This window comes from Lingula anatina, chromosome 1 (assembly GCF_051362555.1).
Source record: "Lingula anatina isolate TDL-2025a chromosome 1, LinAna3.0, whole genome shotgun sequence".
Taxonomy (NCBI): domain Eukaryota; kingdom Metazoa; phylum Brachiopoda; class Lingulata; order Lingulida; family Lingulidae; genus Lingula; species Lingula anatina.
In genome coordinates this window covers 69,053,699-69,069,344 of record NC_141767.1, presented here as the reverse complement: position 1 = coordinate 69,069,344, position 15,646 = coordinate 69,053,699, and the positions used below count along the sequence as shown (strand labels likewise).

Here is a 15,646-nt window from a genome sequence, read left to right as displayed (position 1 = left end):
TAAATAAGTGCAGAAACGCAATATATAGCGTTAATGCAATTTTATTAATTATCTCTACTATTCCTACATAATTGCCCACATATCAACTTGAAATGCAAAACCTTCCGAGAAAAAAAAAAAAGAAGCTTACCTTTTAAGGCCAAAAATGGCCTTTGAGGACATGTCATTCAGGGAAATGTATTCACACAAAATACAACTGAGATATTCCTGTTGGGCAGGTTTAAAAAACCTCATTTCCAATTTACTTAATTCTTCTAGCAGTACATTGGGTTTATATAATTTGCACAGTTGAGGTCATATACTATTAAAGTAAAATTTCAACATTTTTTACAGCTTGATCAGTCAGATAAGATGCCCAAAGCAGAAGCATTATCATAATGTTACACGGAAGCCACTCTGTTAAATTGAAATCCAAGATAAATGTATCAATAATGTTGTGCATTTTTGACAGATTTCGATGGTTATACTAAACATCTCCTTCCTGTGAAAACATTTTTAACTGACACAGACCACCAGGGAAGTAAGACGTTATCCATCTTAATGTTGGTGTATTTTGAGAATGTACAGACTATTATCTTGGCAAATCAAGTCTGATGCCAGTGCCAGATGACAGGCTTTCCAGTCTGTTAGGAATCAAAAACAGTATCGTATATTTCTTGGTAGTTATCTACAAAGTGAACCTCGAGCCCCTCAGTGATGAAGTTGGGCAAGTCGGCAAAGTCCTTTTTGTTTTCTGCAGGCAGTATGATGCAGTTCACGTCCACACGCTTTGCCTGAAAAAAAAAGAGAAACATATTTATATTATTGATGGGATAAGGTGGGATCTCTGTAAGAATCAAATAGGGGTGACCAAAGCTAAATAAAAGAGTTTCAGTGATTAGTTATGAAATATAAAAGAAAAAAATTAAAACCCTTTTGTTTATCAGTAAAGACAAGCTAAAGATCAAGAGCCCAGAATTCATCCTGAAACTTTGGGCAAGTCAATGAGAAACATGAGATTAATTTACTGAGATGATGTCTATGTTTTCATTTCTAAATATTATGCACACTGAAGCAGCTATTTGTTAAGTGAGTCAACATTTTGGTGATATGTAATTTCCTTTACAAGGTACTGATAAAGCAGTAACAATGATAACTGTGGTAATTATCCTGCTGTTTAATCAGTCATTCAGTTAAAATTAATGTAAAAACATCATGCAAAAACTAGAACAGTCACAAACACTATAAATTACCCTGCACCCACTAAACCTCACATAACAGGTTACACTATTGTGGCTATTTTTTACCCCAGGAGCATAACTTAAGTAGAACATTTATTGCTGTATGACATAAGATGGCAGACAATATTTTTTCTTAAAAACTGCACTCTGTGTATAGGTGGCATATATTAACATCTTAATCTTGGGTCAGAAATAAAATATCCATTGTATCAATCATAATATAAATGTCTATAGTCCTGACATTTATACAACAAATAATATTTATAACTTCATAATCATCTCCAATCCCACTTTGACCTTGTATAAATGGCCAAAGGTCAAATCCACTATCAATATTGAAATGTTCGTGTAAGACTTTCGATTCAACTTTGTAGTAACTTAACCCTTTTTTTTCCTTTGGAGAGTTTACACTATACAATATGTAAAAATGAGTACACTGCAAATATGCAATTTGAAACAAATTCAAATTGAGGGTGGGGTTGAACTTTGACCTGAATATTTATTAGGCACCTCTAGTGGTCATGACCAATGTTCCTACTAAGTATCATCACCTGACCTTTAATAAATTTTGATAGACAGAGGGAGGAAATAATTATCAAAGTTTTTACAACACATCTTTGTTATAACTTATAACCAATGTGCCTAACAAGTATCAGCATCCTGGCACAAAAGCCAGCAAATCCATATTTGTGAACAGACTAATGGAAGAATGACAAGGTGATTAGGGTGCGCTTCGCTATGCCGAAGGTTCGCTATGCCGAAGGTTCGCTGTGCCGAGGGTTCGCTATGCCGAAGGTTCGTTATGCCGAGGGTTCGCTGAGCCGAAGGTTCGCTATACCGAGGGTTCGCTATGCCGATTGTTTTTAAAAAGATGTTAATTTTACACACACCCAATAACTACAACAAGTTCGCCAAAAATAATTAGAGAATGTTTACTTGTCAGTAATTTCCTAAATGTGGGTGACGCCCATAGTGCCAAAAATAATTAATATATTAACTTACAGAACTGATTATTTAAAGCGATTTAAGATGTTTATGTCCATAAGGATAAATCTTCAATGCGCAGTTTTAACAAATCCAAATGGTACGGATAGAAGAAGAGAACTTTTAAAACTCGTTTATTTTCAAAAAAGGCCACTGCTCGCCACGTTACATAACAAGCACAATGGGTGATGGGTAGCCGACTTTTTCGGCGCAGCGAACCCTCGGCGCAGCGACCCTTTCGGCACAGCGAACCATCGGCATAGCGAACCTTTGATTTTGGGGCTCCGGAAAAACTTAGCCGATTTTAGACCAATTTTCCGGTTTTGTCGGCACAGTGAACCCTCGGCACAGCGAACCTTCGGCACAGCGCGCTGTCCCCGGTGATTAATATAGGAATAATGAAGGAAATAGGACTCAATGAAAATGTTCCTTTGATTAGATACAGAAAGTAAAGTATATTATATCCACCTAGAATAAAAATTCTCTCTTTCAGTGATTTGCTGCCATACATGTTTTTATCAGCTAGCACTGCAATGAAGCAAACCAATACAATTATTAGAAGCCATCTTCCATGCTAAGCTGAAGCAGGTGCTCCAGTTATGTCACAAGGTACCCACAATCAATACACCCGACCTATATGCTTATTGCTTAGTTTACTGCCAATTCAGAGCAAAGCAGGCAAAATGATTCCATTTCCCCTTCTTTTTTTTTCTTTCAACCATTTGCTGAGAGTGGTAGAGCTATGTTAGCAGTTACCATGATAAACTGCACTCGATCAATAACTTTTTTATCAGACAAATCAGAAGCTTTCTGGATGCAAATGTGCTGTAAATCGATTAATTATTTTCTCCTTCCTGGTGACAATCAGCTCCCCAATTTAGATGGTATACAACCTGACTGTCTATATAATGAAAACACTTAGATGTTCATAAAATCTTGATTGTCTGGCATTGGCCAGATACATTGGAAGGCAGGGAAACTTGGACGAGCTTCATTAAATATTGACAATGGTAGTTCATCATCAAATGCTTTTAATAGCATATTCAAAGGTAAACCAGATAAGGGAACATATTCTTGACAAAGAACCACTTTTAAATTATCAATAAAACAGAATTTCCAATTCTGTGTCTTGCCCCCCCACCCCCACCCCAGAATACTGTGACAACCTAATTTTGCTAAAGGGAAGATAAAGTATACATTAAACAACTCAATACTTCAATGTTTCACTTTACTGTCATATGACATTGAAAATGTCACTTTTTTTTAACAATGCAACCATGACAACAGTGCATAAATGAACTGACCATAGACAGGCATCAAAGACTCAAATATACACAAAATGCTGTGAATTGTCTGAAAAAGTAAACTGTACAACGCTGCAACAAATGTTCTTCGGAGAGGCCAACTTTGGAATTCTATAAAGTCTGAAAAATACCATGCAGGTTTTAAATAGTTAATATCTCTGACTCAAGAATAATTGAAAATGTTTTCTTTATTCCATACATCATTTACATAATGATGATGATGATGAAGCCCCCCCCCCCCCCCCAACGCACACACATCACTACCTCAACAGGCACCAATGGCTGATTCATTCTCCAAGCTTCATTAAGTTTATAGGTAAGCCATTTTACTTAATCATCCAATCCAGACTGAAAAGTGATCAGTAAAAAGCCAATAATACAGGAAGCAGGCCTTGCAAATGGATGAGTAGTATTCTATAGGGATTATAAGTAGGACTAAAGTAAGGAAAACCCCTACACCATACATGTAAATCAGTACGAATTCATGGCAATTTTGTGAGCCTGATAGTGTTTTCCCGTCATTTTATGGATGCTTCATCAGCAATATGGTTCTAGCACATTGCCTGCTCATAATGCTTTATGACATAAAACAGGTTGAGTGCTGTCTAAAATAGAAAAAAACTCATAAAATAAAAAGTACATTCTGCACAGCTAAAAGTACTGAAGAGTAAAGAGTAGATGAAATGACAAATGCAATTTTTTCATGAAGTTATCCCACATTCTCTGTGGGGCCACAAGTAACCACATGCATGTCGAGATAATTGCACACCTTTAATTATCTCATTTATCAACTTCAGACATCACTTATTAACATGCATTCACAACTGATTTCAAATTAATAACAAGATATTCCCCTATTTTATCTATTTTTTTTTTTTCAAATTTATTATCTAAAGAAATTTTCTGTTTAACACCATATCTGTAAGGTGCTCAGGTGGTTAGAACATGTACAATATGATGCTGATGCCACAGATTCCTTTGATTATTTAAACTGATACGCTAGACGACCGGATTCCTATTGTGTTTTACTTGGCATTTTCTAAAGAGCGAAAGGGGAAACGAGAGGTTTCATAATTTTTCACAAAAGAAAATGTCTTTATGAGGAAGATGTTGGTAAAAACCAGATATAATGTCTCAATTTAACATTAAGCCCAAGAAAAGAAAAAAAAAAAAAAAATTCCCTAGACTGCCCATTATCATCACAACCACCACCATCTTCACAAAAAGTGGAGACTCTTAAAACTCACTGCTGTCATTTCTTATTCAGAGCATTATCTGTCAATGAACTCTTCTTGCTTGACCAATATTGACACAAACATCAGCTCACAGTGTTGAATGGCAATTCTCACAGGAAAAGAGACAGATTATAGCCATACCAACATGTTCAAGAACACTTCACTTTTAATTAAGGCCCTTTAAAAGCTCTCTGTATTTTCACTTCCAACCAAAATGCAGAATTCTACATGATGTCTCTAACCATTAGAGTTGGAGGAAAGGGAGTGCTATATTTACCAAAATGACTACCAAAAAAGAATAACAATGATACAAAGTATCAAGCATACAGGTCAGGGTCAATGTCCTGGCTGGACCACAATATTGTAATTGGACATCATCATCATCCTGATGCAGGCTATCCTCATGGGGTGCTCATCTCATTACACTGACTGATGGCGGCCATAACATGAGTCAAGATTGCACACATCCATTAGATAGCTAACACAGCCACATCAGCCAACGCTATATCTCTCTCTCTTATTACTGGGGAATAATAAACAGAAACTGATGGAAATACACAGATGGAAATTTTAATTTGTTTTAACAGATTTTTGTTTTTGGTATATGGCTCTCATCAAAATATACTGCAACTTATACACCAGCATGTACTGGCCAAAATGAACAGTTCTACTCACAAGTATGTCCAATAAGATAATACTACAATACAATCACCCTAGACAACAGCATAAACATATAAATAAGATGAGTATAATAACTATCAAGTCATCCTAAACTGTTATTTATCAGTTACAGGTAGCTTTGCACCGAATTTTTCCACATTATTTTCACACTGATTGGGCAGGAAATGACTATATGTCCTCCCTGATAAATTACACTGGAATCAATAAACAGCGAAACCAGCTGTAAATTGATAATTTAAGTCCGCAACAACAGAAATAGTCAAAAGCAATGCAACAGTAATTTGAGATTTATTTTTTTACCCTCAGTTTATTTAATAGGTGTCCCAATGACATGACGTCAAGGCAGTAGCAATTCCATGCCCACTGCAACTCGCAAATCACACACTAGGGACCAGTATTGTCCCGCGCATTTCACACCATCTCATGATGTGACCATTACAAATGGATGAAAAAAGTCATCTTGGGTTGAAATCACAGGAAATTTACAGGACTGTGTCCAAAATTTCCTATAACACATTCATATCATGCAACCACAGAAGACCAAGAAAGTTTACCTAGAGCTAACTTGGAGAAAAAAAATTCTGTACAAAAATTTACAGGTATCATTCAAATGTCCATTTATCCTAAATGCACTTCGTGATCAACTCAAGTAATGAATGTTCTTCCAAATAAAGTAGAATTTGCCATTTCTTACGAAAATGCAATTTTCCAAGAGAAAGCTCCCAGAAAGAAAATAATGGCAGTGAAGCCAGACTACAGAGAATAAAAGCTAAGAGGGCCTTAGGCAGATTCTTAGATGTGCGCTATTTTCTAGTTCCACAGTTGTTAATGGAAATTTGAATAGATTTCCTTTTATCTTTAAGCTACACATAACATTTCTTGATTTTAGTGTCATCATCTCAATATTGGTAACCTTGTTTGTAAATATACCTTTGGATTAAGTTCTTCTCATCTTAATTACTAGCACAATGTGCACTTCGGAGAATTAAAAATGTCACTATGAATTATCGAAGAATATCATGAGTGGATAACTGAAAAGTTTGACCTGAAGTTGTTGTGTTACAGAAGTACATCACTCATGGCTGCCTCATTAAAATGCTGGTCAAAACATTCGCAACAACATCTGATTGGATGGAAGAGAATGAATGCACACCATCTCTGCAATTCCCTTCCCGAAGAACTGCACTTTGCAATCCCAATATTAAAGTGCTCTGGCTGGCATCAAAAATGGTATTTTGCAACAAGCCATTTATTCCTTGGAAACAAAATGTCATTTTACATGATACAGCTATATATCCTCCAGGGACATGCCTTATCTGTGCCTTCCACTACGTTAAACATTTCTATACCATAAAATGCCACTTATATTCTACATCATTATAATGTTTCTAATGAATACCAATGATTTTAAAAATTCCATGGTCCTTGAAAATCCCACTCCTGGCATTTATTTTAAAAGTTGTATGTAAAGACAACCAATGCGAAAACGTGTCTCATTTAACACTCCCTCACGGTTCTCAATCTGTCCCAGAACATAATGTTTTTCTTTTTTCATGACGAATGTTCTAAATCTGCTCTAGGACATTTTGAAGGACTTCCCAAAAACACTTCTCGAACTCGAACATTCATCACAGAACAACATTTGAACTGTTTAAAAAAAAACACCTAATGTTTTAGAATAGACTGAGAAGCGTAAGTGACAGTCTGAGGCCCACTCATCCAGTGCTGACCTCACGACTCCTCCTGAATTGTACCCTTTCATATACCACACATTACAGAGCAAGAATATTTATTATCATTTTCTGACTTAGAAACTCTTACTGTGCACATTCTACAAAACAGAATAAAACGAACAAAAATCAATATATAACATAGGTGAAAGAAAATATTCACAGCCACAGATCTTGTATTTTTCAGCTGTATATAAAAAGAGAAGCCATGACAATGTAAGGCCAATTTAAGCCTTCACTTCATTGTCAGAGAAATGCTTTGATCTATTCTCCAAAGGCTGGCATAAACAGAGAACAAAATATTTATTGGGCGCAAACAAGGTGATTAGAGCATTACGGTAGTTCTGGTAATTTGAAACTATAGCTGTTTACTAATCATGTGCGTGATATAAACTATTAACTCTAATTTCACAGACAGCAAGGGACACTGACTAAATTATGATCTTACAGCATGAAAGAAACAGAGATGGCACAAACATGCAAAATCAATACTCTGACTAGACAGTGTATTGGTATATCATTTAAGTACACAAAAAGGCAGGCACAGAAAAGAAATTTGACCTTCCTATCACACAAACCATTACCACTGGCATGGGAAACTGAACACCTCTGGCCAGAAATAATGCTACATGGTTAAATCATGGAAAGCTGGTCACCAAAATGAACAATTTTCTGTGCTGCCACCTGGCACTTCTACTATTTGAATAATCTAAAAATGACTTTTTAAGTGCAATCATTTGATTTGAGTCAATTTCTCATACTTTGAAAATACATTTTACTTTCAAATTGGTAAGAATTTTTGTACTGTTAACTGAATTGGGACATTTATTATCCCCAAATAAAGGAAATGCCATGTGTAGAAATGACTCAGATACCACACACCATTCAGTGCTAAAATCTTATGTAAAAACTTCCCAGTGAGAGTTATTAAGAAATGTCAGACATGACTAATCAACAGGTCTGAATCATTTCACGAGCTAAGGCTGCTATTCCAGCTTAAAAAACCTTTACCCTTCAAAAACATTTATTTATATCTACACATACACATGCAAATGTCACTGCATACATAATTTATTATTTTATAATTTTTTTCTGTCTGTGGCATCCTACATCAGCACTTCAAATAATAATGAAAAACTCACTACAACTTTTTTCAAAATAAAAGCACTGCGTTCACTTACAGCAATGATCTTTTCCTTGATTCCTCCAACTGGGAGTATCTTCCCCGTAAGGGAGACCTCGCCTGTCATGGCGACATTCTGCCTGATGGGGAGGTTCCTGGCCAAGGATAACAGGGCCGTCACTATGGTACATCCTGCACTGGGGCCGTCTTTGGGGGTGGCACCCTGAAGAGAAGAGGACCGCAGATTTTGTAAGGCAATATGAAGACAAAGGAAAAATTTTCTTGATTTGATTTACTTGGTTCTTAGGAGAAGTCAGCTCCTTAATTTGTTTTTACTTTATAAATAAATAAATGGTTTGGTTATCACAGCCCGTCATGTTGAACTTAACAGTCACCGAATAAATTCTTACAATTCTAATGCAGATGCAAAAAACTTCGATGAAACTTTTTTTAGTTAAAGCAATTATGAGGAAAAAATGGGGTGAAGTGAAAGTAACCTACTATTACAATTTCACAAACATGAGAGGAAAGCATCAAGCTGGCCATTACCTCAGGCACGTGGACATGCACATCAGTGTGCTGTAAATATTTATTGTCTGGGTATTTCTTCAGCAAGAATGCCTTGGCAAATATGTATGCAATCTGTACGCTCTCCTTCATCACATCCCCCAGGTGCCCTGTCATGGTGAGAGCGGCATCTTTGGATGTGTCCATTGCCTTCTTCCCAGTGCTCTCAATAAACAGTGTGGATCCACCTGGTGAGTTGGAAAAGGTCAATGTCAACAGTGTAGAATTAATCTTGATATAGGTAACATAATGGATAACATACAAATTACATTGCATTGTTGTTCAAACAGAAGCAAACAAAGATGTTTTCTACATCTTACTAAAAAAATAACCAATTTACATAACAGGGAGTCCTACTTTTTCAAGCCGACTCTTTTTATGCCATGACAGCATTGCATTGTACTAATCAGAGAACAAGTTGGGTTTTAGAAACATCATTATGTATTGGCAACGAAAATCAAACTTACCCATAGCTGTCCAGGCCAGCCCCATCACAACACCAGGGGGCGTCTCCTCATATAGTTTGTCATGGGTGAAGACTGGCTTGCCAACATAGGTTTGCAAATTATCACTGTCAACCATAATGGAGTCTTCTTCTTTTTTTACTATCTTGTAAGCAGCTTTCCTAAAAATCTGGAAAAAATAAATAAATAAATAAATAAATAAATAAATAAATAAATAAATAATCATAAACAAATAAAGATAAATAATTGAATGCCCTTAAAAATGCTCAAATAAGTGGACTAACTGGTTACCTTATTTTCAACTTGTGTCACATCGTTATAGAAAAAAAAAACTTACCTTTTCAATGTGCTTCTGTAAATTTCTAACTCCACTCTCTCGGCAGTAGTTCTTTATAAGGACATTGAGAGCATCTGTTCCGACTTTCACTTGTTCATCATTTATGCCAGACTGCTGGCGAGCTTGGGGGATAAGATATTGCTGGAACAAAAAAAAAAAGAAAGGCTTAACATGTACACAAGGATGAATATGATAGATAACATACAGTTACTACAAATATTTGCAATTATGCAACCTTTATTTTTATAATGAGTAGAAAAAATGTCTCACTCTGTAACCTAAATAAATCTACATCACAATAAATCGAGACAAATCAGTTGCATGACTGAAGAGGGTCTAACCTGTGCAATGGCCACTTTTTCATCTGCCACATATCCAGACACATCTATCAGCTCCATCCTGTCTTTGAGGGGGTCTGGGATGGTATTGGTCTGATTGGCAGTACAGATGAACAATACCTAGAACAACACAAAGACCATGCCATATTGTATCAAAGTAAGATTAATCAATTAAGTTCAAAAACAGACTTCATTTATGTTTTGAGACTAAATTTGAGGTTAGGCAGTTTCCAAGGAGGCTAGGATTTCTGCCTAGCTGTTTAAATCTCGGACGGATAAGCAGCCCTTGAGATTTTTCACAGTCAGTCTTATTAACATTAATAATTAAGATTTTAACCAAAAACCTACGTAACATTTTTTGTAAAATTGGAGCCAAAACTATCATATATCACATTAAATTCAACACCTTTTCATACCTTAGAAAGATCCACAGTAACATCCAAGTAGTGATCAAGAAAGTTAGCATTCTGCTCGGGATCTAACAGCTCAAGCATGGCAGCTGCCGGGTCCCCTCTCCAACTTCTGTTCATCTTGTCAATCTAGAAGATGAAGATGGTTTTGTAAAGAATGCACTTATTTTTATACTGTTATAAAAACTGTACTTACAAAGCAACCCTTTTTTTCAAGAACTGCATTTTGGGATGATTACCATTTATATATGTAGATGAATAATAATCATAAATTGTGAAGAAATATAAAAAATCTGAATTATTTCAGCCTACAGACATTACGGCTTACCTCATCTATGAGAATGAGTGGATTTTCCGTCTTTGTTTTCTTCAAACACTGGATGATCTTTCCTGGCATAGCACCAACATATGTCCTTCTGTGACCCTTGATCTCAGACACATCCTCCATTCCACCCACACTAAACCTGAAATACTAGAAATAAACAGCCAACACATAAAAAGAGGATTTACATAAAAATGCTATTTTCACAAAAATTGAAGTATTGTAACAACTGCTGTTGACATTGAGCTGTAACAGAAGTTTATGCTTTGGAAAAAAGGCGATTTTTTTTATTTTACACACCATGTTGCACTTAGTGAACTCTACAGAGGTCCTTAAAGTTTTATGAGAAAATTTCTTGACAAGTTGCTATCACCTTCAACTTTTAACTTAAATGCAGGGATATTTTCTGAAACTTTGTGAAAAATCAATAGAGGGCATTAATATGGATCCAATTCTTAAATGCAGGGATATTTTCTGAAACTTTGTGAAAAATCAATAGAGGGCATTAATATGGATCCAATTCTATATAAAACATTATTTCATGGTGTTTCAGTCAAAGTGAAATATTACAACAAAGTTACTATCAACAGTTTCTTCATATGACAGCTAAACCCACAGTTAATTGCACTCCAATCATTTTATTTTTCCTGTATTGTATCAACTTTGAGTGCACAACACAGCTGATGCAATGCTTTTCTAAAGATTCCACCCCACAGATAAGTCATCAGTATGCCACTTACTTCTCTGTTCAGGGCCCTTGCTATGGACTTTGCAATACTGGTCTTCCCAGTGCCGGGTGGACCGTGAAAACACATCATTTTTCCTTGTGTGGAGCCTTTCAGCTGACTTACTGCAATAAATTCCTAAAAACCAAAAGTTTTTACATTTAATAATAATAAGCAATGGAATTACAGTATTAATTATTTAACAAATTATTCCCTGCCATATCTGAGGATCTCACATTTCATGTAATGAGTGCTATGTATGAGGTTTTAAAAACTTGCCAAAATTCTATTTTTAACATCATCCATCCCATAATGGTCCTCATCTAGAATTTGTTTTGCATGCTCCAAGTCGAGTTTTTCGTCACTGAAAATCCCCCATGGCATAGATGTCAGCCATTCCAAATAGGTCCTGGTGACACTGAAGTGAAAAAAATGTGGGGATACATTTAAATAATGTAAGATTTTAAACACATTAGGTACATAAATCACTTTTGATTGAACTTATCTGATGTTGAAGTAATAGTAAATTTCTGATCATTTTTATACAGATTAATGCCATGAATTAATGTTGACAAAAATAATCTAATTCATTACAAAATTTGAAAAACCACTGCTAAAGCTTGGGTTAAGGACTTCTTTAATTTCTCACATTGCTTAAGAGGAGTTTCAAAGGTTGGTAATTTAGAGACAAAAAATATGATTTAACCCAGGCAAATTTGTTAAGTATGTTTTTTTCTTGAGAAAATCTTACATTGTGTACCTTTTATTATTTTATGAAAAATTTTAATTGCAATATTAAAAACTCTTAAATCAAACAATTAATCCAAATTGCAACACTGAATGAAAAGATATATATATATATATATATATTTAAGCTGCCACAGATTTAATTAAGTCATGCATTTGTAGAGAACAGCAATAAAAACCTTTTTTCTTACTTGAATTCAGACGAATGGGGATCCAAAAAACTGAATCTTTGAAATTCTTCTTCAATAGTCTCCTGGACATGAGGAGGTAAAGTTTTTCCCTGTAAAAAAATTATTCCTATTCTCAAAGTGAATATTAATGGTCTACAAGAAAACTAGTATGCAAAGAAAGTTAACTAACAACACCCAATGCCCTCTATTACGTCAAAACTTTTAATTGGGGTTAAAAAAAGACCAATCATAAATAGTGCTGTAGCATGAATGATTTTTTGAAATGAAATACTATATGTGGATATTTGGCTTAGTTTCTAAAAGAGGTCCAAATATTCACGTGTAACTGTTATTTTTTTGTCTGTAGTCTTCTAAATGTCATTTCTTACTTTTAGCTTTTCTCGAAGCTTCTCTTCTACTGTGTCTTTATCATTTTTATCCATTCCTAAATCTTTTTTGATAACTTTCATGGACTCCATCAGGTAGGCCCTGTGCCCCGCTTGTCGTATATTTTCTTCCACCTGTTTGTAAAATAAAGTTTGAATTCCATGATTTATTCACAAAGACAATCTCCATAACTGCAAAAAGAGAATCCAATCAGGCTGGTTTTAGAACTCAAAGTAAATTTTAGTCCTAAAAATAACAAGTCTGAGTATATTATGAGTCACACAGTCATCCATTTATTGTTTTTACAGTAAAAAGACAACAGAAAAGACACAGTTGATGACTATATGTACAGATATACTGTGTCCATAAATAAAAATATGATTTTTGACCTATTACAACTGAATCCCTGGTCAAGTGTTTAAGTTATACAAGTGGTCACAGCATTTAGTTTGGGGATCAAATCTCAACAATACTAGTCGTCTTTTCTCTTTGAAGGAAGCATGCACTCTCCAAACAACTCTGTAATTTTATCTACCATTAGATAAAGCATATACTGAACCATTCTACAGACCTCACTTCTTATCTTCTGCTGAATCTGCTTAGTTTCCCACTCCTTTTTCAGCAAAGTCAAAGACAACCTCAGCCTTTCGGGTATCTAATGAAAAGAAACCCTTTGTAGTGTTTTCAGTGTATCTTATACATGTATTACTTATCTCACCAGACTTTAGGTATTTTGCAAAGGTTCTGTCATAAAAATTTTTGTGATCATGGTTTCAAACAAGATTCTAGCAGCCTTTTAAATAAGGGCATTTTTACAATCCTGGGCACTTTTCAGATTTTCCCACATATTGCTAATTAACAAATTACATACATATGATCAAAGAATTCTTTTATCACTATGTTGGAGAATGGTGTAAGTGAAGATAAACACTGAAAATAGAAATCAAATATCACCACCGAGTCCAAAGTTATGCTAAAGCAAAGCCCGAAAAATGACCAAAAATTTTTCCTGTTTCAGTCTTATGAAATAAAAAGCAATCTGAAATAAATTAAAACAGTCTTTGACATTGCATTTTTTGGATTATAAAACACTCAGTAGTATGGTGGAAGCAAAAAAGTTTAAATATTAACAGGAGAGAGGTGTATCCTAGAAAAAAAGTCTTTTAATGGCATGCTGGTATTTCCGTTAAACGAAATGTCCATTCCGAAACAAAAATAAATTACTCTCAGAAAAGATATCATAAAACATACAGTATAATTAACCATCCTAATCATTATTTGGATGTATTGGTATTGTTTGTATCAAATAATGAAATCTGCGCGATGATTCTGGAGCTTGACATGGAGTGAAAAATAACCCTACCGTGTTTTTCCGTTAAATTTGTCCATTCCGAAACATTGGGTTTTTCTTACATAAAAAGAACATGTTGACACCTAGCCTGTAACAATATATATTTCTCTAAAGCCCAGGACATGTGATATTTATTTTTATATAAAAAAAACCCAGTGCACAGAAACCCATTTAACTGTGCCCTTTTTTGAGATGCTTGTTAAAAATTGTCCATTCCGAAACAAAGTACATTTACATTGCCAATATTATAAATAGAGAGAATTCTGTCTTAAATGCTGTATGTTTCACTTGACATGAGCAAATTACTGTAAGAGCATCATGCATATGACATAAAAATAATAGAAGAACATTTCTTCAATGGCATCTTTTTAAATTTCTATATATATCCTCAACAAAAAAATTCATTTTTGCGAGTCAGCATCTTTTCTTTGGATCTACTAGAACTTCCATTGCATATTTTCCCAAAGTTCATGTATTTCAAAGTTAAATTAACAATTAATTGAAGAGATTATATCAGTAAAATAGAAATATAGGCAATTTGGATGCTTTGTATCGGAAAGGACATTTTTTAACACATTGTCTAAAACACTTGTTTACTCTTTGGTCTGCTCATCTATTTATTATTCATGAGGAAGAGGATGATGGGAAACACATCAAATTTATGTAGAATATAATTTTGAATAATATAGCTTCCTGTACTTTGAATATTGCTAACTTATGATGTACATAAAAGTATTTGAAAATAGTTATGAGGCTACACATGTTAAAGTTGCGAGAGTCAGTTCACTGGCACGATTTACAGAGGCGCTTGCAGGCAGGTTATAATTAACTTCCTGTGATTATTTATAATATATACATACATCATGATATATATATATATATATCATTTAAGCAATTTCGTAAATGTTAAATAAATGTCCATTCCAAAACACAGGACATGCCTAAAAGGACATATTTTAAAATGTAATTACTAAATTTAAACCTGACCTTGTCAAATAATATTTTACACAGCTATGAGCTGTAACAAAAGGAAGTAGAATAGGGTATAATGGAGTGTAGAACTCTCTATTTTATGTCATGATCAAATACTAATGGAGTAACATTTCAAAAAAGAATCAAAACCTATCCAAAATGACCAATTAATGTAATAAAAACAGTTCAGTTTTAATCTAGTTAACTCATATTTTGTCCAATGATTGCTTCACCTTGTAAACCAACATACTGTGAGATCTTGAGGCAATTTCATAAATGTTAAATAAATGTCCATTCCGAAACAAGGACATGTCTAAAAGGACATATTTTTAAACATGTCTTTACTGTTGGTAAATCTGACATTGTCAAATAATATTTTATACAGCTATGAACTCTAACAAAAGAAACTGGAATAAGGTGTAATGGTGTAAAGAATACCTGGAATATATCTCAGAATCAATATTTAATAAAATAAAATTCCGGTAACGAATTACTAGTACAGAATAGACAAAACAAGCACAAAATGTAATAAAAAGACTTCATTTTTAGTTCAGCTTGCACCTATTTTGCCCAGTTATT

General features: G+C 34.5%; 1 protein-coding gene across 2 annotated transcripts in view; it reads right to left on the bottom strand.

Moving 5' to 3' along the window:
• LOC106161222 (lon protease homolog, mitochondrial) overlaps positions 1 to 15,646 on the bottom strand; it is a 19,729-nt gene continuing 4,083 nt past the window's right edge. For both annotated transcript variants that reach the window (XM_013538112.2, XM_024076946.2), the window contains exons 8-20: positions 13,316 to 13,399; positions 12,747 to 12,878; positions 12,379 to 12,467; positions 11,720 to 11,858; positions 11,456 to 11,578; positions 10,722 to 10,865; positions 10,400 to 10,522; positions 9,987 to 10,103; positions 9,646 to 9,786; positions 9,312 to 9,477; positions 8,827 to 9,032; positions 8,336 to 8,500; positions 1 to 773 (exon numbers count right to left, since the gene is read on the bottom strand). In XM_013538112.2, coding sequence (XP_013393566.2) covers positions 627 to 773; positions 8,336 to 8,500; positions 8,827 to 9,032; positions 9,312 to 9,477; positions 9,646 to 9,786; positions 9,987 to 10,103; positions 10,400 to 10,522; positions 10,722 to 10,865; positions 11,456 to 11,578; positions 11,720 to 11,858; positions 12,379 to 12,467; positions 12,747 to 12,878; positions 13,316 to 13,399 — 1,776 coding nt within the window. In that variant the 3' untranslated portion in view covers positions 1 to 626. The remainder of the gene's footprint in view (positions 774 to 8,335; positions 8,501 to 8,826; positions 9,033 to 9,311; positions 9,478 to 9,645; positions 9,787 to 9,986; positions 10,104 to 10,399; positions 10,523 to 10,721; positions 10,866 to 11,455; positions 11,579 to 11,719; positions 11,859 to 12,378; positions 12,468 to 12,746; positions 12,879 to 13,315; positions 13,400 to 15,646) is intronic.